This window comes from Hylobates moloch, unplaced genomic scaffold, assembly GCF_009828535.3.
Source record: "Hylobates moloch isolate HMO894 unplaced genomic scaffold, HMol_V3 SCAFFOLD_8, whole genome shotgun sequence".
NCBI classification, from domain to species: Eukaryota; Metazoa; Chordata; class Mammalia; order Primates; family Hylobatidae; genus Hylobates; species Hylobates moloch.
In genome coordinates this window covers 80,459,598-80,480,293 of record NW_026652283.1, presented here as the reverse complement: position 1 = coordinate 80,480,293, position 20,696 = coordinate 80,459,598, and the positions used below count along the sequence as shown (strand labels likewise).

Sequence of the window (20,696 nt, the reverse complement as noted above, 5' to 3'; positions counted from 1 at the left end):
TTGTTATTTTTTAATTTTTTCAGAGACAGAGTTTCGCTGTCACCCAGGCTGGAATGCATTGGTGCAATCAGCTCACTGCAGCCTCAAATTTCAGGCCTCAAGCAGTCTTCCCACCTCAGCCTCCTGAGTAGCTAGGACTATAGGCAGGAGCCACCATGCCTGGTGCAATTCTATATAACCTTAGATCATTCCAGTGAGTTGTTACCTGGTTTAAGCTAAATGTTCTAAGTTCCTCTTTAATATCTGGCTTACGTTTGGTCTTCACGACATCCTTTCTGAATTTATATAGCCCCTTCATATAAGTCATCAGCTGGGAGAACAGAATGTGTTCGAATATTCAGGGGGTTCTGATTTTTAGACAGCAACTAAGAGATGTCCTCATTGTTTCCTGTTGGTGTGTTCACAGAGTCATTACCAGCTCCAGCTGTGCCCTGGTGCAGACTGCCCCATGGTTATTCGGGTACAGGAGCCTAGAGCTCGCCGAGTACAGTGCAATCGGTGCAACGAGGTCTTCTGGTAAGAGTGAGTGTGAGTGCTGAGCAGCCCTGGGCTCATGCCCCATCCTCCAAAGCACCACTGCTGTTGCTCCATGTGAGGGCGGCACTGGAAGAGGCAGGGTCTCTGAGCCAACAGAGCAGCTGTGCTCCAAGTGGGTAGGTTTATGCCCAGCATCTCATTCCACTAGGTCTTCAATACATGCTCAGTCTGGAGGCAAGGAAGTGACACAGGTTCTTGGAGAATGTGTTGTGGCTTATGCTACTAAGTCTCATGGCCCAGAGATTATGTGGGATGTATCTACCTGCATAGCTAATCACATATTACTGTATTTGAAAGGTATAACCTTCAACATTTTAATCTTTCTCTGTCTTGGCCTTTCTTGGCTAATTTTTGTAAAACTGAGTCATAAATATATTCTACATTTACTCAAGGTTCACTTCATTCAGTAGATACCATGGGAATAACTAAAGATTACCGAAGGCTTACCAGGTGACAGGCACTATCCTGATCACTTACCCTGCATTATCACAACTGTATATGGCCCTTATATTCTCTCTTTTTTTGTTGTTTTCTTGAGACGGAGTCTTGCTCCGTAGCCCAGGCTGGAGTGCAGTGGCGCATACTTGGCTCACCACAACCTCCGCCTCCCAGGTTTGAGTGATTCTCCTGCCTCAGCCTCCTGAGTAGCTGGGACTACAGGCACGTGCCACCATGCCCAGCTAATTTTTATATTTTTAGTAGAGACGGGGTTTCACTGTGTTGGCCAGGCTGGTCTCAAACTCTTGACCTCTTGATCTTTTCACCTTGGGCTCCCAAAGTGCTGGGATTACAGGATTGAGCCAGCCGCACCTGGCCATGACCCTTATATTCTATGAATAAATCAAGGTACAAGGTAAACCTAGTAAATGGTAGAGCCATAATTTAGGCCCAGATCTGTCCTAATCATACCTCCCTGGAATATTCATGGTGGGGCTTCAGAGAAACTGCATGGAAAATGTGATGTGTGTGTGTGCGCACATGCCTGCATTTCAAGACATTATTGACACCAAAGGTTAAGAATCACTAATGCAATGGTTCTTTCATTTGAAATCCGGCAGCCCCCAGGATCACAGCAGATTCAGAAGACACCTTGTAATTGTTCTTTATCCTTGTGTCCCACTTTATGAAATTCTTTCGGCTGGGCGCGGTGGCTCACGCCTGTAATCCCAGCACTTTGGGAGGCCGAGGCGGGTGGATCACGAGGTCAAGAGATCGAGACCATTCTGGCCAACATGGTGAAACCCCGTCTCTACTAAAAATACAAAAAATTAGCCGGGCGTGGTAGCGGGCGCCTGTAGTCCCAGCTGAGGCTGAGGCAGGAGAATGGCATGAACCCGGGAGGTGGAGCTTTCAGTGAGCCAAGATGGCGCCACTGCACTCCAGCCTGGGTGACAGAGCCAGACTCCATCTAAAAAAAAAAAATTCTTTCCCTGGGTATTTGCCTGAGGGCCTTTTCTAGCCACAAAGTACTGTTGGCCTCCATAAAAGAAAATTTGAAAATATGGAAGCCTAGCCCGATGAATATTGGATTGTCTTTTTTTTCTGTTTTAAGTTTCAGTGTCATCAGAGATATGACCCTACAGATTTTGCAAGTTCTGGCATTTGTGCATCCTTGTGTGCATGTCTGACTGGGAGATCCGATGAGACTCCCAGAAGTGGATCTCAGTCCTGCCTTAGGTCTGAGCTAAGGAGTCCTTCTCAGAGCACCTCACCATGCCCTTTGAGAGTCATAGCTCTGTGTTTGACATCTTGGGGGTTGGTAAACAAGATGTTTAAACAAGGTATTTAACATACATATCATAGCTCACTGCAGCCTCAAACCCCTGGGATGAAGTGATCCTTCTGCCTTAGCCTCCCAAGTAGCTGAAACTACAGATGCCCAACTAATTTTTTTAAATTTGTTGTAGGGCCCAAGTGCGGTGGCTCACGCCTGTGACCCCAGCTTTAGGACCCCTGTGACTTTAGGAGACTGAGGTGGGTGGATCACCTAAGGTCAGGAGTTCAAGACTAGCCTGGCCAACATGGTGAAATCACGTCTCTACTAAAAATACAAAAATTAGCCAGGCGTAGTGGCAGGTGTCTGTAATCTCAGCTACTGAGGAGGCTGAGGCAGGAAAATCACTTGAACCAGGGAGGCAGAGTTTGTAGTGAGCCAAGATCATGCCATTGCACTCCAGCCTGGGTGACGAGAGCGAAACTCCATCTCAAAAAAAAATTTGTAGAGACAGGGTCTTCCTACGTTGCCTAGGTTGGTTGGTCTCAAACTCCTGGTCTAAAGCAATGCTTTTTTTTTAAAAACAGCGTCTCTCTCAGTTGCCCACGTTGCAGTACAGTGATGCGAACACAGCTCACTGCAGCCTTGACCTCCAGAGCTCAGGCAAATCCTCCTGCCTTAGACTCTCTAGTAGCTGGGACTACAAACACATACTACTACACCTGACTAATTTTTTCATTTTTTGTAGAGATGGGGTCTCACCATATTGCCCAGGCTGGTTTCAAACTCCTGGGCTCAAGCAGTCCTCCCATCTTGACCTTCCATAGTACTAGGATTGCAAGCATGAACCACTGCACTCGGCCTACAGAAATATTTTATTTGTGCATGTTAGAGCATGTCTTACAAAGGCTTAAGTTGAAGAGACATTCATGCACTATTTCAGTATAACTCTGGGTAGGTAAAGGTTCCATAGGCCTTGAGAGATAACTTTACCTATTTGAAAAGCTCTAGGCCGGGCACAGTGGCCCATGCCTGTAATCCCAGCACTTTGGGAGGCCGAGGCGGGCAGATCACAAGGTCAAGAGATCAAGACCATCCTGGCCAACAGGGTGAAACCCGTCTCTACTAAAAATACAAAAATTAGGCTGGGCACGGTGGCTTACACCTGTAATCCCAGCACTTTGGGAGGCTGAGGTGGGTGGATCATGAGGTCGGGAGATGGAGACCATCCTGGCTAACACGGTGAAACTCGTCTCTACTAAAAATACAAAAAATTAGCCGGGCGTGGTGGCGGGCACCTATAGTCCCAACTACTAGGGAGGTTGAGGCAGGAGAATGGCGTGAACCTGGGAGGCAGAGCTTGCAGTGAGCCGAGATCGCGCCACTACACTCCAGCCTGGCGACAGAACGGGACTGTCTCAAAAAACAAGAAAAGAAAAGCTCTAATTCATGATTTGTTGGCTCGGATAAAAGGAAAATTTTAAACATGGGACCCTGACTTAATGCATATTTGAATGTTTTTCTTTTCCGATTTTAAGTTTCAAGTGTCGTCAGATGTATCACGCACCCACAGACTGCGCCACAATCCGGAAATGGCTCACGAAGTGTGCAGACGACTCTGAAACAGCCAACTACATTAGTGCTCACACTAAAGACGTAAGGACCATATTTTACCTCTCATGGATCTGCCCTCCTTAGTGCTACCCAGGGCCTTGCCTTGGAGATTTGCCATCTGAGAGCAGAATACCCAGAGCCCCAGGACCCTTCCTGAGGACTGGGGGTTGGGAACCCTCACACAGAGTTGGCAGCTTGTAGCAGTTTATTTTCTTTATTATTATGAAATGCCAAAATGCCAGGAAAGGGGGACCCAAAGGGGGAACTAATTAGAAGAGAACTAATTATGATTGAATGCCTAGCAGCCTTTAACAGCCCTGAAGGCCAGGCGCAGTGGCTCACGCCTATAATCCCAGCACTTTGGGAGGCTGAGGTGGGCGGATCACAAGGTCAGGAGATCGAGACCATCCTGGCTAACACGGTGAAACCCCGTCTCTACTAAAAATTAGCCGGGTGAGGTGGCGGGCGTCTGTAGTCCCAGCTACGCAGCAGGCTGAGGCAGGAGAATGGCGTGAACCCCAGGGGGTGGAGCCTGCAGTGAGTCGAGATCGCGCCACTGCCCTCCAGCCTGGGTGAAAGAGCGAGACTCTGTCTCAAAAACAAAAAAAAAAAGCCCTGAAAAGGAGGTGGTTAATAGCCACACTTGATACATAGTAAGGCTGTAATGCAAGCCCAGACCTGCACGATACTCATTTTGAAGTCTCCCATGGGAAAGTATGGCCTGTGGGCTCTAGGGGCCACTGTACCCTTTGTCAGTCACTCGCCGAGTCAGTGCACTCACAAGCACAGTTATGATAAAGACCTTATTTAACATAGTCGACTTCGGCTGGGCGCGGTGGCTCACGCTTGTAATCCCAGCACTTTGGGAGGCCGGGGCGGGCGGATCATGAGGTCAGGAGATCGAGACCACGGTGAAACCCCGTCTCTACTAAAAATACAAAAAAATTAGCCGGGCGTGGTGGCGGGCGCCTGTAGTCTCAGCTACTCGGAGAGGCTGAGGCAGGAGAATGGCGTGAACCCGGGAGGCAGAGCTTGCAGTGAGCCGAGATTGCGCCACTGCACTCCAGCCTGGGCGACAGAGCGAGACTCCGTCTCAAAAAAAAAAAAAAAAAAAAAAAAACATAGTCTACTTCATGGCAGTGGGAGATCACAGCATCAGACTGGTCTCTGCATTGCTGTCTCAGGTTGCTGGCATCTCTCAAATGGGAGAGGCGAGGTTTAGATGTGGTTTCCTTGCCCTCTTCTCGAAGCAGAAGTTCAGGCAAGCTGACCAGGACTGAATCCATTGTGGCAGCTCCTGTGCTGCTTTGGCAGTCCTCTCAAGAAGGCAGGCTTTTCTGCTGATTCAACTTGTGCTTAATCTGAGCAGCTTCATGGCAGGGGCAGATGGTGGAAGACTTAGTGGGGTTCAGCTGGTGCTTGAAGCATTTCAAAGCCAAATATGCTGACCTCATTTCCTTGAATTGCTGTTCCAGCCTCAGCGACCTGCCACATTTAAGTGAGATGCTCCTCCCCAGAAGTGCTCGCACGATGAGCAACTGGGCATTGGTGGCAGGAGCTTTGTGTAATTTGTCTTAAAACCACCCTGGTGATGTGTGAGCCTAATGGCACCCTTCTGTCTCCTCAGTGTCCCAAATGCAACATCTGCATTGAGAAGAATGGAGGCTGCAATCACATGGTGAGCAGAAGCCTCTACACTTTGCATGTGTGACATGGAAGCTTTGGTCAGTGTGCCCTTAACATGTTCTCTTCTGTTTCCCTCTGACAGCAATGCTCCAAATGTAAACACGGTGAGTTCTAAGCTTGGTGTGTAAGGCCCAGTGGCACTTTCTTGTGGTTGGGTCTCCGTTACTATTTAAGTGAGTACTTCTGCCATGAAATGACAAAGCATAGAAGAGCCTCAGTCACTTAACAGTCACAGTAACTGGCATAAAGTAGCTTTTTATTTTTATTTTCTGTTTTTTGGTCCCTTTTATAATCCCACTGCTATCTTGCTAACACATATAGTCAGAAGTCAAGTTTGGGATAATCCTCATGATCCTCACTTAGCCAAGAAGATGATTTCAGGGTGTTGCTTTCATTTTTTTGCCAAGGCAGGTAAGTAGCTTGGGGCTTATCTGTGCTACCTTGTAGATACCTTTACCAGAAGTAGTAAAATAATGGTTTTCCCTTGCTGTTTTACAAAGTTTCTAGTGAGGGTTTTGATTTAGCCTTTCAGACCTCCTTCATCGATCACGAATAATTTACATAGCTAGAACTATGCCATCCGGCCAGGTCAGCTGAAGAAACAGAATCCTTTCAAATAGAAAATATGTCCAAGTGGGTCTCCTACACAGCTGCTTTGATGCTCAACAGGAGCCCCTGACAGTTTCTTTTTTTTTCTGGAGAAGGAATCTCACTCTGTCACCCAGGCTGGAGTGCAGTGGCGCAGTCTCAGCTCACTGCAACCTCCATCTCCTGGGTTCAAGCAGTTCTGCGGCCTCAGTCTTCCAAGTAGCTGGGATTACAGGCATCTTCCACCACGCCTGGCTAATTTCCGTATTTTTAGTAGAGACGGGGGTTTGCCATGTTCGAGGCTGGTCTTGAACTCCTGACCTCAGGTGATCTGCCTACCTTGGCCTCCTAAAGTGCTGGGATTACAGGAGTGAGCCACTGCACCCGACCGAGAGTTTCGCTTTGTAAGGGCCTGTGCAAATGCTATTTCCAGGAACCCTCTTTTCTTTATTTTTTGAGACAGAGTCTCACTGTGTCGCCCAGGCTGGAGTGCAGTGGCGTGATCTTGGCTCACTGCAACCTCCACCTCCTGGGTTTAAGCAATTCTCCCACTTCAGCCTCCTGAGTAGCTGGGATTACAGGCACTCACCACCACACCTGGCTACTTTTTTGTATTTTTAGTAGAAACGGGGTTTCACCATGTTTGCCAGGCTGGTGTCAAACTCTTGACCTCAGGTGATCCGCCTACCTTGGCCTCTTAAAGTGCTGGGATTATAGGCATGAGCCACCGAGCCTGGCTTTTTTTTTTTTTTTTTTTTTTTCCAAAGATGGAGTTTTGCTCTTGTCACTCAGGCTGGAATGCAATGGTGCAATCTTGGCTCACTGCAACATCTACCTCCTGGATTCAAGCGATTCTCGCCCCGCCTCCCCAGTAGCTGCAATTACAGGCGCCACCACCACACCTGGATAATTTTTGTATTCTTAGTATAGATGGGGTTTCACCATGCTGGCCAGGCTGGTCTCGAACTTCCGGCCTCAGGCAATCTGACTGCCTCGACCTCCCAAAGTGCTCGGATTACAGGTGTGAGCCACTGCTCCCGGCCCCAGGAGCCCTCTTAATCAGAGTGGTCATGGCAGGGTCTTAGACAGCAACATTGACTCTGCAGTGCCGAACGAAGATAGGCCATGGGTAGTGGCATATTTCTTCTGTGGGGCCACGTTCTTTCCCTCTCTTTTTCTTTGTATATATCGGAGAGAGAAGCGTATCATACACTTAGAACAATGCAAAAGACACAGAGTTTAAAGAATAATGACAAACATCCCAGCACTCACCACATTCCTAGTGCCTAAGAAGCCCCCTGGGTGTCCATATCCCTTGACACCCAGAGTTCACTGCCATCTCATGAGAATCGCTTGAACCCAGGAGGTGGAGGTCACAGTGAGCCGAGATTGTGCCACTGAACTCCAGCCTGGGCGATAGAGCGAGACTCCGTCTCAAAAAGAAAAACTGGCTGGGCGCAGTGGCTCATGCCTGTAATCCCAGCACTTTGGGAGGCCGAGGTGGGTGGATCATGAGGTCAGGAGATCGAGACCATCCTGGCTAACATGGTGAAACCCCATCTCTACTAAAAAAAAAAATACAAAATTAGCCAGGCGCAGTGGCGCACTCCTGTAGTCCCAGCTATTCGGGAGGCTGAGGCAGGAGAATTGCTTGAACCAGGGAGGTGGAAGTTGCAGTGAGCCAAGATCACACCACTGCACTCCAGCCTGGGCGACAGAGCGAGACTCCGTCTCAAAAAAAAAAAAACAAACAAAAACTACCATCTCTTTCTTTGCTGTATATTTTATACCACCTATATGGGCAACCCTAAGGAATGTGGTTTATTTTGGTGTTTTTTTTTTTTGTTTTTGTTTTGTTTTGTTTTGTTTTGTTTTGTTTTTTTTGAGACGGAGTCTCACTCTGTCACCCAGGCTGAGTGCAGTGGCGCGATCTCGGCTCACTGCAACCTCCACCTCCCAGGTTCAAGCAATTATCCTTGCTCGGCTTCCCGAGTAGCTGGAACTGCAGGCACATGCCACGCCACCACACCCAGCTAATTTTTGACAGAGTCTCACTCTGTCGCCTGGGTTAGAGTACAGTGGTGCGATCTCGGCTCACTGCAACCTCCGCCTCCTGGGTTCAAGCGATTCTCCTGCCTCAGCCTCCCAAGTAGCTGAGATTACAGGCGCCCGCCACTATACCCAGCTAATTTTTTGTATTTTTGGTAGAGACGGGGTTTCACCATGTTGGCCAGGCTGGTCTTGAACTCTTGACCTCATAATTAGCCCACCTTGGCCCCCCGAAGTGCTTGGATTACAGGCGTGAGGCACTGCACCCGGCCTGTATTGTTCTTTAAAATGGTAGCAAGCACACCTAGCTAATTAAAGAGAGGGCAGAGTTGCCACTATTAGGTGAAGGCTCCCAGGAGGAGAAAAATTGAACAACCTCTGGGTCTCTGGGTTTTGCTTTGGCTTCCCTAAAATGATTCAAGAGCCTCATTTTGGGGGAATTCAGTAAGCCAAGTTATCCCAGGAGAGTGAAGCCCGGGAAACAGGATTAACCACTGTCAGGGTCTCTGGAAGAGGCAGAATAGGCCAGATATAAAATCGAATAAGATATTATTAGAACACACAATGTGTGTTCTAGACAACCAGGAGGACCTCAGACAAGTTTTGCTTCTCATAGCAGCCTTGACACAGATATAATAAGGCACATAGCCCATGTGCTCATGGAATGCAGAATATCAACAGGCCATTGTTCATCCAACAAAACTGTGGTTGGCTTCTCTCCATTAGACTGCAGTAATTCTTTGAGTATCTAACAATAATTCTTTGAACATATAGGGGATTTTTTTTTTTTTTTTTTTGAGACAGTCTCACTCCGTCACCTAGGCTGGAGTGCAGTGGTATAATCTCGGCTTACAACCTCTGTCCTACAGGTTCAACCAGTTCTCGTGCTTCAGCCTCCCAAGTAGCTACTGGCATGTGCCACCACACCTGGCTAATTTTGTGTGTGTGTGTGTGTGTGTGTGTGTGTGTGTGTGTGTGTGTGTGTGTATATTTTGTTTGTTTGTTTTTAGTAGAGACGGGGGTTTCACCATGTTGGCCAGGCTGGTCTCAAATTCCTGACCTCAGGTGATCCACCCGCCTTGGCCTCCCAGAGTGCTGGGATTACAGGTGTGAGCTACCGCAAAAGCAGAATCATAATTCTGATTATGAACCATTGGATAGCTCTAGGTTTTATAGAAATGTGTTATTTGCCAGGCGCAGTGGCTCACGCCTGTAATCTCAGCACTTTGAGAGGCAGAGATGGGCAGATCACTGAACATTGGGGGTTCTCGAGACCAGCCTGGCCAACATGGTGAAACCCATCTCTACTAAAAGTACAAAAATTAGCCAGCATGTTGGCAGGCACCTGTAGTCCCAGCTACTCGGGAGGCTGAAGCAAGAGAATCGCTTGAACCTGGGATGCAGAGGTTGCAATAAGCCAAGATCGCGCCACTGCACTCCAGCCTGGGTGACAGAGTGAGACTCTGTCTCAAAAAAAAAAAAAAAAGAAAGAAAAAAAGAAAAATAAGAAATGTGTTCTTTAAAATAGAAGAAAAAGGGGAAAGCCTTTATTCTTAGTTTCGTATACAAAAATCTTTCTAGGACAAGTGTGAGGGTAGGAAGCAGTAGGGAGGTCAGTTTGTACTGATGATGTGTGTTTAGACAGTCAGGTGGGCCTCAGTTGGACTAGTTCCTGCTTCTCATAGTGGCATTCACATAGCAGATCAGTAGTCTGTACGGTCAGCATCTGCCTGTGTTAGATTAATAAGGCACATGGCACATGTGCTCATGGAATAGAAATTATCCATAGGTTTTTGTTCCTATCAGCAAGTACAGGCTACAGGGACAGTAGGATGTGACAGGGATGAGAGGTGCACATTCCTTCGGGAAAGAGGCACCCTTGGGAAGTTGTGTTCAGGTGACCCCTTTGGGAGCAGGGTCTGTCTGTCTCACTCCTCTGCCTATGGAGGAAAGTGGAGTTGTCTTGTAGATGTAAATGACTCTTCCTCTGTTCTGCACAGACTTCTGCTGGATGTGTCTAGGAGACTGGAAGACTCATGGCAGTGAATACTATGAGTGCAGTCGTTACAAGGAGAATCCTGACATTGTGAACCAGAGCCAACAAGCCCAGGCGAGGGAAGCCCTCAAGAAGTACTTATTCTACTTTGAGAGGGTAGGTGTCCTCTCCTGTACCTTCACCTACAGGGTAGGCTTCTTCCACTTGGCCTGCTGGTGGGATTCCCAGGGACTGGTAGACATAGCCAGCCTGTGCACATAGAAGTCAGTGAATGGAGCTCCTGCAGTATCCCTGGGTGCTGCCTCTATAGATGTGCCTTTCAAGCTCTACAGGAAAATTCCCCAGCCAACAGGGAAGGACCTGGTACTGGCCTTGGTTGAATGATGGATTAAAGGACAATGAAGGGCCATCAGACAGTCTTTTCCATCTAGCACCATCTTTTTTTTTTCTTTTTTCTACGTTTTTAATTTTTATTTATTTTTTTCTTTCTGTCCTCACAATCTGTTCCCATAGTATCATCTTAGTAGTCAGATTTGGAAGGCAGTTTCTCCCAGGGAGCCCTTCAGAAGCCCAAAGAGCCCCATGCATAATGGTCTCTAAGCATAGTAGACCATCAGGGGCCTAGCTTTGCAGAGTCCTCAGGGCTAGAGTCCTGTTGCCCCAGAAGGGTAGAGTGATCTAGCAGGCATACAACTGCTGTGGACAGGTTAGAAGGATGGACTGAAGAAGACCTGCTCTTGCACTTTGGGGAATAAGTTAGAGGAGTCTATGGCCGTGTCCTGCCAGCAAGGTGTCTATCCTGAACTCCTGTGTAGACCTCTGCACCTTCGTGGGACTCCTGTGGTTTTCTCCTTCTGTGCCCTGTAGTGGGAAAACCACAATAAAAGCTTGCAGCTAGAGGCACAGACATACCAGCGGATTCACGAGAAGATTCAGGAGAGGGTCATGAACAATCTGGGGACGTGGATCGACTGGCAGTACCTACAGAATGCTGCCAAGCTCTTGGCCAAGGTATCTACCACTTCACTCATTCTATCCCTGGTCCAGTGCCTGGCTCCGTCAGGCACAGACCTCTGAAGGTGGGAAGCCCTGTTGAGAGAGGGTATTTTAGCACCCTGTGCAGCCTTTCATGCTTCTGCTTGTGGATCCACATTTTCATGTGCTGTGCCCATGAAGGACCCAGTCCTCTGCTGGATGTCCAGGGGATTTATAAGAGTGTTGCACTGCCTCTGCCTGCAGGGAAAACTAGAGCACTTTTCTTCTCCTTTTGTCCTGTTTATGTATCACTCAAAGGAAAATAAAAGATTGATCATTTGAGGTCAGGAGTTTGAGACCAGCCTGGCCAACATGGTGAAATCCTGTCTCTACTAAAAATACAAAAATTAGCTGGGCATGGTGGCACGTGCCTGTAGTTCCAGCTACTTGGGAGGCTGAGGCACGAGAATCGCTTGAACCTGGGAGTCGGAGACTGTAGTGAGCCGAGATCATGCCATTGCACTCCAGCCTGGGCGACAAAGCAAGACTGTCTGAAAAGAAAAAAAAAAAAAAAAAGATTGGGCAGGGTGCAGTGTCTCATGCCTATGATCCCAGCACTTTGGAAGGCCAGGGCAGGTGGATTGCTTGAGCCCAGGAGTTTGAGACTAGCCTGGGCAACATGGTAAAACCCCGTCTCTACAAAAAAAAATACAAAAATTCGCCTGGTGTGGTGATGCACACCTGTAGTCCTGGATACTTGGAAGGCTGAGGTGGGAGGATAGCTTGAGTCTGGGAGGCAGAGTTTGCAGTGAGTGGGGATTGCAGCACTGCACTCCAGCCTGGGCAACAGAACGAAACCTTGTTTCAAAAAAAAAAAAAAAACAAGGTTGTCTTTGGCTAAGCATTGAGATAGATGTGTTGACTCTGATGTCCTACTCGAGGGAAAATCCTTTGAGGCAGCTGCTGGTAATCAGTTTGTAAAAGAAACCGTGGGTGTTCTGTGACCATTGTTGTTTGTTTTTTCCCTCATGTCTTCTCCCAGTTCATCCTCTATTTGGCCTAGTATCATTTCTTTCAGGCCCATACCTATAGAGCTGGGCTAATTTGCATGTTGAGGGTAGGAATTGTAAGAGCCACCTGAGATGCAGGTAGCTTAGAATCACAGACACAGGTTCCTTCTCTTCTCTCCTGTTGCAGTGTCGATACACCCTGCAATACACCTACCCATATGCATATTACATGGAGTCTGGACCCAGGAAGAAGCTGGTAAGGCAAAGCAATTTTTCTACTCTGTCCTGTTAGCCTCAAAGGTGCCCTTCTCTACCAGCACTTTGCAGGAGAGTGAGGACCAGACCCTGATCATTGGGAGGACAAAGTTAAAACAAAACTCTAATTGCAAAATTCCACTTCTACTCTGGGCACCTCCAAAATAGATCTCAGGTGCTATTATTTTGTGTAATATAAGGCACATGCACCTAATCCTCTGAACAACTATATTTAAAGGGCGATTGGCTAAAAAGGTCTGTGGCCAGTGGGAGGCCAGTAGTGCCCATGCTTGGGAGGGATATTTAGCATGCATGTCCTTAAGATATATTTGACTGTTTTATACCTTGTTTAATTCTTCATCTTAGCGTTGAATTTGAATATGAATTTATTGTTATTACCAATAACAATGTGTTAATAAACTAGTAATTCACATTTTTGTTCAAATGCTGGAAAACAGAAAAGCATTTACATTGTCCAGAAAGAAATTACCACTGTCAGCATTTTCTAGCCTTTTAAAATTAACATTGTGTATATATAATCAAGGTTATATATAACATTTTATTGTTATAACAGTTTATTGTTATAGCTGTTATGATTTACCTGCCTGGTAAATACCATTTTGTTAATGGTTGCATGAATGTGTCATTACATGATTGTACCATCACTTGGGACATTTATTCTTTCTTTGTTTCACTACTATAAATAGGACACTGAGGAACATTTTTGTGCATAAAGCTGTATCTTCTTAGATGTATAATTACTAAGTATTTAAGTTTGAATATTTTTAAGGCTCTTGATTTGCAGAAGGACTGAAAAAAAATGAAGTGATAGTGTCTGAGAATATTCATTTGACTTATTTTTTACAGCATCCATTCCCTTTCATGTTGGGAGTGTTCTCTTTAGTGGCTTAAATTCTTCGCCTTCCTTTGGGAGTGTCGAGGGTGGAGTGGACCCTTTGAGGGTGGAGGGTGAGTGTGGTCTTGCTGTTTGGATAGCCTTTTGTTTGGATTCTCGCTCTGGGCACAGGGAATAACACTACGTTCTGAGGACAGTATCAGGATTGTCTGTAGTTCTTGTGAGCCTGAGGTGCTGCGTTTGCCCACCCCCGTGTACAGGCCCAGCCACAGCCCACTCACCTTTTGACCCTCCTGCTCTGCCTATACAGTTTGAATACCAGCAGGCTCAGCTGGAGGCTGAGATCGAAAACCTCTCATGGAAAGTGGAGCGTGCAGACAGCTATGACAGAGGGGTAAGTGCCTACTGTCCTCTTGGATTCTGTATTGCAGGTAAAGGAGGACTGGCATGGTAATAGGTGACAGGGTTGTTGGCTTGTGCACTGGAAGCTGCTGCTAAGAATGGGAAGGGCAGTGTTTTTGACTCCTTGGAGGTCCTAGAGGGTGTTTGTGGCTTTGGCTACTCCTTGCTCCCAGGCCTGGGCCATGCAAGCACACACCTTGTTTCTCTGATGCAGGACTTGGAGAACCAGATGCATATAGCGGAGCAGCGGAGGAGAACCCTGCTGAAAGATTTCCATGACACCTAAGTTGGGATGTGGATGTGCCGGGGTGAGGAAGATGTGGCTGCAAGGTCTCCCGGCTGCCATACTGCATGCTGCAGGCTCTGCCTTTCATGACCCCAGGCAACAGCCAGGGCCCCACTCCTGAGAGACACTGGCAACACCTCTTAGTTGATTTCTGTTTTCTTCTCTTTTCACTTTTTGTTTCTACCAGGGTAGAGGCCATGATGAACTGGCCTCTTTTCAGGACTTTTATTTCCCCCTGGATGGTTGTTGGGAGGGAGGGAAGGTGTTTTCTGAATGGCTATTAATAGTATTAGATCATTACAACTTATGTAACTTTCAAAGGTTGTACAATTATACAAAAAAAAAAGGCAAACTATAGGATAACACAGAGCCCTTTTTGAAAATAAATTGGCATTGGAGTGTTTTACCCTCTAGCTGTTTTACTTAGAATGTAACATATGCTGCCTACCCACCTCAAAATGTCTGTACTGCAAGAGGACCCTGGGCCTCTGCCTTCCATATTCACATTTGTTTGGCCAGAGTTGGAGTCCCAAAGAAGAGCATGGGTGGCAGATGGTAGGGAATTGAACTGGCCTGTGCAATGGGCACGGAGCACAAGGGGTCACAGCATGCCTCCTGCCTTACCGTGGCAGTACAGAGGCAGTCCAGAACATGGTCTTCTTGCCACGGGGTGTTGTTGTCTCTGGTGGTGCTGCATGTCTGTGGCTCACCTTTATTCTTGAAACTGAGGTTTACCTGTATCTGGCTACTGAGGCTAGAGCCCACAGCAGAATGGGGGTGGGCCTGTGGCCCCCCAAACTAGGGGGTGTGGGTTCATCACAGTGTTTCCTTTTGTCTCCTAAAGATAGGGATCTACTTTTGAAGGGAATTGTTCCTCCCAAATAAATTTGCTTTACTTTGGTCCTTTCTTTTGTGCCAGTATTCAAGTGGTATAGCTCTGAGCAGGGTCACATTTGGCCAAACCTGACACTGTCTTGCTGCACTCTCCTTTGGCAAACATCAGGGTCAGAATTCAGGATAGCCCTCCCTAGGGCACTGGACTTTCTGGCATGGGGGCCATGTTTGCACAAGTTATTTTTATGTTACCTGGAGCATATCCAGAGGCTGCTCTGAGGCTGAGGTGTGTTCCCCCTTGCCTGGTTCCAGCTGTCAGAGGGATACCATCCTAGGGTCTGGGAGTCCAAGGCCATAGGACTCCTTGGTTTGTGGTCCGAGATCCTGTACTAAGGAGGGTCTGGCCAGAGGAACAGACCAGCTTTCGCACAATGAAGTGCAAGGGAACAAGTGATTTGCCTGGTGTCCTACCTGTCCTGAACCTGGTCCTGTGGGCCATTGAAAAGTTAGATCTGTGATCTGTGGCGTTTTTGTGGCTTTGTTCAATGCTTCCACTCTAGGGCAGGCAGAGCAGTCTATACTCTCCCATGCCTGCTTGACCTCCAAGTAGAGCTGATAAAGAGATCTGTGAATATTGTGATAGAAATTCTTTGGTATTCATACATTTCAGCTGCAAGTCAGCAATTTCCCAGGTACCATGTAAGCTATAAAACAGTCATTCTTAAAGACAGAGGATAGCTGTGACTCATGGGATCATGAGGTCCATGGCTGGTTGCAGGTTCCCTTTCTCCTTCCTTAGGTTTTGTCTCTTCCTGTGTTGTCCCCAGCAAGGGAGAGACTGGGGGGTGGATTGGGAGAACAAATTAGGAGCAGAGCAAATGAACCCAGAATGGAACAGTGGGGAGCTAACTGTGAACAAGGAGAGTACCTGCTGCAGGACCTGGAGGTCAGGTATGAATGCTGTATTGGCACAAGGAATAAATATCCTGGCATCTGGAGCCTTTACCTCTCCGTCAAGTCCTTCCTGTGATACTGCCGTGGCACAGGATCTGAGTTGCAGCTCTGCACCCTAAATCACACCCTGGGCATTGTCTGGGCTGCAGGGCTGCCAGGTTCTGTACTGTGTCCAGCTGTGGCCCTGGATGCTGGAGCTGGAGGGTTTTCTGTGCTCAGATTGTAGCCTGCAGCTCTTGGCCTGTGTAGAGCCCCCTCCTGTGCCCCCAGTGGCTGTCGTTTGTTAACATCATCAGGAAGATGGGAAAGGTCAGGCAGAATTTTTCTGCCCTACAAAGGTTGGAAGAGAAAGGACACAGTATTTTCATGAATTTACCATATATCTTTGTTTTTCTTCAAAGAAAAAGTTAATTGAGGCAATGTCATCTGCTCAAAGTTGAGTGGTTTATTCACAATAAACTAAGTTTCTGATTATAAAAATGTGTCCAGAGTCTTTCTTCATGGGGTCTAGGTAGTCTTCTGAGCCCACAGGGGTCTGGCCAGTGAACACCAGAGGAGTGCCTTCCTGTCAGTCAGCCCCTTCTTCCAGAGGGCTGTGGAGGCCCCAGCGGCCAAACTTGGCTCTGTTTTCCCTTTCTGGCTGTTGGGGGAGAGGGCACCTGTAAGTGATCCCTGTGGAATGAAGTAGAAAATCCTGGCAGTTTTTAGCTCTCCTCTCCCTCGGTACAGGCCGAATCATTCCCCACCACAAATAGATCCCAGGGTTGTGGTAGGGTACTGATACAAATGTCCCAACCCCCCCATTCTGAGACCTCTGGACCCCTCCAAAGCAGACATGGGAATGTAGGGCTGTGGCATATGGCACGGTGAACTCCAGTTTCACGGGAGCCCTAAGGGTTATGAAGAGACAACTTGGAGCAGAAACAAGTGTGAAGTCTAATCTCAAGGGTGAAGGACAGGAAATGGGGTTTGGATTAAGGGGGTCCACATTTGTGGTGTCAGAAGTGGCAGTAGTGTCAGTGCTAAGTAGCTCAGGGGTAGAGTGGAGGCTCCATAGCTGTGGGCAACATGTACAGGGCACCCGTGGCTAGAAGAGGCCTCATACATTGCCAGTCTGAACTCCGCAGCTCTTCCTCTGGACCTCAGGTGTGCCAAGCCTCTGGGCATACAATGGTATGCAAGTGATTCATGTGCTGGAGCTTCCAGTCCATGGGGAACATAGAAGGAATTGATCACTAGTGAATGTTTTTTGTTTTGAGACAGTCTCGCTCTATCGCCCAGACTGGAATACAGTGGCATGATCTCTGCTCACTGCAGCCTCCACTCCTGGGCTCAAACGATCATTCTGCTTCAGCCCCCTGAGTAGCTGGGACCAGTGTGTGCCACCATGCTCCCCTAATTTTTGTATTTTTTTTTTGTAGAGACAGGGTCTTGCCATGTTGCCGAGACTGGACTCAAACTCCTGAGTTCAAGCTATCTTCCTGCCTTGACCTCCCAAAGTGCTGGGATTACAGGCATGAGCCACTGCACCCAGCCCACTAGTGAATGTTTTTACTGGAGCAGCAAGGCCAGGAGCAAAGGACCACCCATGCTTAGGGCCACTCTTGCAGATCAGTGGGGCCAGGGTACTAGGGCCTTGGCACCATACCCTTGGCAATCCTAAAAAGAGACAAGATAGCACCTTCTAGTGAAGTCAGGAGGGATTTTCCATGTAGCCCACAGGGGTTTACACAATAAGCATCTGAGCATCTCCTGTATAACAGGCTCTGCTTGGGGCGGGATAGAAAGGGATAGAAGTGGGACCTCACAAGATAGTCACACTAATAATGTTAACTGAGAACATACCCATTTAGTTCTCACAGCAGCCCCTTGAGGTAGGTGCTATCATCATCCACATTACACAGCCATTTAAAATGAGAGGGGCCTGGCGTGGTGGCTCACGCCTATAATCCCAGCACTTCAGGAGGCTGAGACTGGAGAAGTGCTTGACCCCCGGGAGTTCATGACCAGCCTGGACGACAGGGAGACCTCTTCCTACAAAAAAAAATTAGCTGGGCGTGGTGCTGCACACCTGTAATCCCAGCTACTTGGGAGGCTGAACTAGGAGGATTGCTTGGGCCTCGGGGGTAGGTGCTGCAGTAAGCCGTGATCACACCACTGCACTCCAGCCTGGGTGACAGAGCAAGACCCTGCCTTAAACAGGTTCGAGACCAGCCTGACCAACATGGTGAAACCCCATCTCTACTAAAATATACAAAAAATTAGCCAGGCCTGGTGGTGGGTACCTGAAATCCCAGCTACTCTGGAGGCTGAGGCAGGAGAATAGCTTCGACCCAGAAGGCAGAGGTTGCAGTAAGCTGAGATCGCGCCACTGCACTCCAGCCTGGGCGTGACAGAGCGAGACTGTCTAAAAAAAAAAAAAAAAAAAAAACCGCCAGACACAGTGGCTCACGCCTGTAATCCCAGCACTTTGGGAGGCCAAGGCAAGCAGATCACAAGATCAAGAGATTGAGACCATCCTGGCTAACACAGTGAAACCCCATCTCTACTAAAAAAAAAAAAAAAATACTAAAAAATTAGCCGGGCATGGTGGCGGGCACCTGTAGTCCCAGCTACTCAGGAGGCTGAGGCAGGAGAATGGCATGAACCCGGGAGGCGGAGCTTGCAGTGAGCTGAGATCGCACCACTGCACCTCCAGCCTGGGCGACAGAGCAAGACTCCATCTCAGAAAAAAAAAAAAAAAAAAAAAAAAAGAATACAGATCAATAGAAGGCCTAGATTTGGTAGTATGTATTGTCATGGCATCAAAGGGCCAGGCTTTTAAAAGACTGAGAAATTCTGGTTTCTGATATGGTTGTGAAATTCCCACAGCTGACAGCAGGTGGAGCAGCCCTGCAACCTGCTTGCTTTCTGTTGTCTGGCAATGAGCTATCAGTACCTGTGCTTAGTGGTAGGCCTAACTCAGGTAATAGGTGTAAGAATGGAGTTCAGGAAAATAGGTTAAGCAAAGTACAGATTTTATGGTGATCAAATTCTAGTTTTTAAAAGGCTAGAGGGGCCGGTCGCGGTGGCTCATGCCTGTAATCCCAGCACTTTGGGAGGCCAAGGCGGGCGGATCACGAGGTCAGGAGTTTGAGACCAGCTTGGCCAACATGGTGAAACCCCATCTCTACTAAAAATATAAAAATTAGACGGGCATGGTGGCACGTGCCTGTAATCCCAGCTACTTGGGAGGCTGAGGCAGGAGAATTGCTTGAACCTGGGAGGCAGAGGTTGCAGTGAGCCGAGATCAAGCCACTGCACTCCGGCCTGGGCAACAGAGCAAGACTCTGTCTTGGGGAAAAAAAAAAGGCTAGAGGGAAATAGTCTCAACTTCATTCCAGAAAAGGTATGAGAAAGCCATGAGATCCTTGGTAAAATTGTGGTTCTGTTGGTTGGTATTTATTATATTTAAGAATTTAGGAGATTTGGGCTGGGTGCGGTGGCTTATGTCTGTAATCCCAGCACTTCGGGAGTCCGAGGCGGGTGGAACACCTGAGGTCATGAGTTTGAGACCAGCCTGGCCAACATGTTGAAACCCCGTCTCTACTAAAAATACAAAAACTAGCCAGGCATTGTGGCGGGCACCTGTAGTCCCAGCTACTTGGGAGGCTGAGACAGGAGACTTGCTTGAACTCGGGAGGCAGAGCTTTCAGTGAGCTGAGATCACGCCACTGTACTCCAGCCTGGGCGACAGAGCGAGACTCTGTATCAAAAAAAATTAAAAAAATTAATAATAAAAATACAAAAAAAAATTTGGCCCGCCATGGTGGCGCATGCCAGCTACTCGGTAGGCTGAAGCAGGAGAATCGCTTGAACCCGGGAGGCAGAGGTTGCAGTGAGCCAAGATCGCGCCACTGCACTCCAGCCTGGGCGACAGAGTGAGACTCTGTCATAAAAAAAAAAAAAAAAATCTTAGAAGAAAGAGGTGGGCCTCCCCTTGGAGCCCCTGGCCTGCCTTGACTTGGGGGGACTAGAAAATGCAGACTATGCTTTGCTGTGGGGAAGGGAGAGGAGATGAGTAGAGGTAGGGGGGTCTTACCAGGGTAGGGAGAAACCACCCGTGTGACCTGCCTTAAAAGTGTTGCTCTTGGGCCGGGCGCGGTGGCTCACGCTTGTAATCCCAGCACTTTGGGAGGCTGAGGCGGGCGGATCACAAGGTCAGGAGATCGAGACCACGGTGAAACCCCGTCTCTACTAAAAATACAAAAAAATTAGCCGGGCGTGGTGGCGGGCGCCTGTAGTCCCAGCTACTCTGAGAGGCTGAGGCAGGAGAATGGCGTGAACCCGGGAGGCGGAGCTTGCAGTGAGCCGAGATCACGCCACTGCACTCCAGCCTGGGTGACAGAGCGAGACTCCGTCTCAAAAAAAAAAAAAAAAGTGTTGCTCTTGCCTGCAAGTCCACCTCGGGGAGGGGGGTCAGCTTCTGCCCTGAGGACGTGTAGTAATCTCTTCCTGAGGATAACCAGCTCTAGAAGAGCAGGGATGCCTTGGCACTTGACCACTGGTAGGTATGTCCTCCCCCCCACCCCCGTTTTTGGTGATAATCTGTTTAATTTTTCTCTGAGGTAATGGTGTCTCAGTTGTGGAAGAGTCCCTTCCCGCCTCTTCACACGTGCCAGCTTTGATGCAAGGAGTGTTCCATACACCTGAGCACCGGCTCATTCCTCCGGGCTGCCATGGGGGGCTCACCTTCCTGATGCCAGGGCTCCTCCAGGATGCCCTCTCTTAACCGCCTATGAAACCCTGCACATCAGGCAGCTTCTTCCTAAGGCCTGCCTGACTCCGGCGAGACTTCCCAGGAGATCCCGACCGACCGCGGAACCGAGCTCCAAGAATGCCTGCGAGGAGGCCGTGGGTCCTACCCTATCGCCGCTTACGCAGTCCCGGCCTCCGCGGCG

General features: G+C 48.3%; 1 protein-coding gene and 1 long non-coding RNA gene across 7 annotated transcripts in view; one reads left to right on the top strand and one right to left on the bottom strand.

Annotated features, from left to right (window-relative positions):
- Nucleotides 1–14,374, top strand: part of ARIH2 (ariadne RBR E3 ubiquitin protein ligase 2) — a 63,904-nt gene extending 49,530 nt beyond the window's left edge. For 4 of the 6 annotated variants that reach the window (XM_032161626.2, XM_032161622.2, XM_032161623.2 and 1 more), the window contains 9 exons: nucleotides 407–516; nucleotides 3,790–3,907; nucleotides 5,493–5,543; nucleotides 5,634–5,655; nucleotides 10,189–10,340; nucleotides 11,052–11,195; nucleotides 12,357–12,425; nucleotides 13,591–13,674; nucleotides 13,897–14,374. In XM_032161626.2, coding sequence (XP_032017517.1) covers nucleotides 407–516; nucleotides 3,790–3,907; nucleotides 5,493–5,543; nucleotides 5,634–5,655; nucleotides 10,189–10,340; nucleotides 11,052–11,195; nucleotides 12,357–12,425; nucleotides 13,591–13,674; nucleotides 13,897–13,968 — 822 coding nt within the window. In that variant the 3' untranslated portion in view covers nucleotides 13,969–14,374. Of the gene's footprint in view, nucleotides 1–406; nucleotides 517–3,789; nucleotides 3,908–5,492; nucleotides 5,544–5,633; nucleotides 5,656–10,188; nucleotides 10,341–11,051; nucleotides 11,196–12,330; nucleotides 12,426–13,590; nucleotides 13,675–13,896 lie in introns of all 6 variants that reach the window. The other 2 variants (XM_032161627.2, XM_058442223.1) reach the window with 2 other exon arrangements.
- Nucleotides 14,375–16,181: 1,807 nt separating this feature from the next.
- Nucleotides 16,182–20,607, bottom strand: LOC116473495 (uncharacterized). Its single transcript, XR_009214436.1, has 2 exons — nucleotides 20,488–20,607; nucleotides 16,182–16,428 (listed from the first exon to the last, which is right to left on the bottom strand). It is a non-coding gene; the product is annotated as an uncharacterized LOC116473495 (long non-coding RNA).
- Between the last annotated feature and the right edge of the window lie 89 nt (nucleotides 20,608–20,696).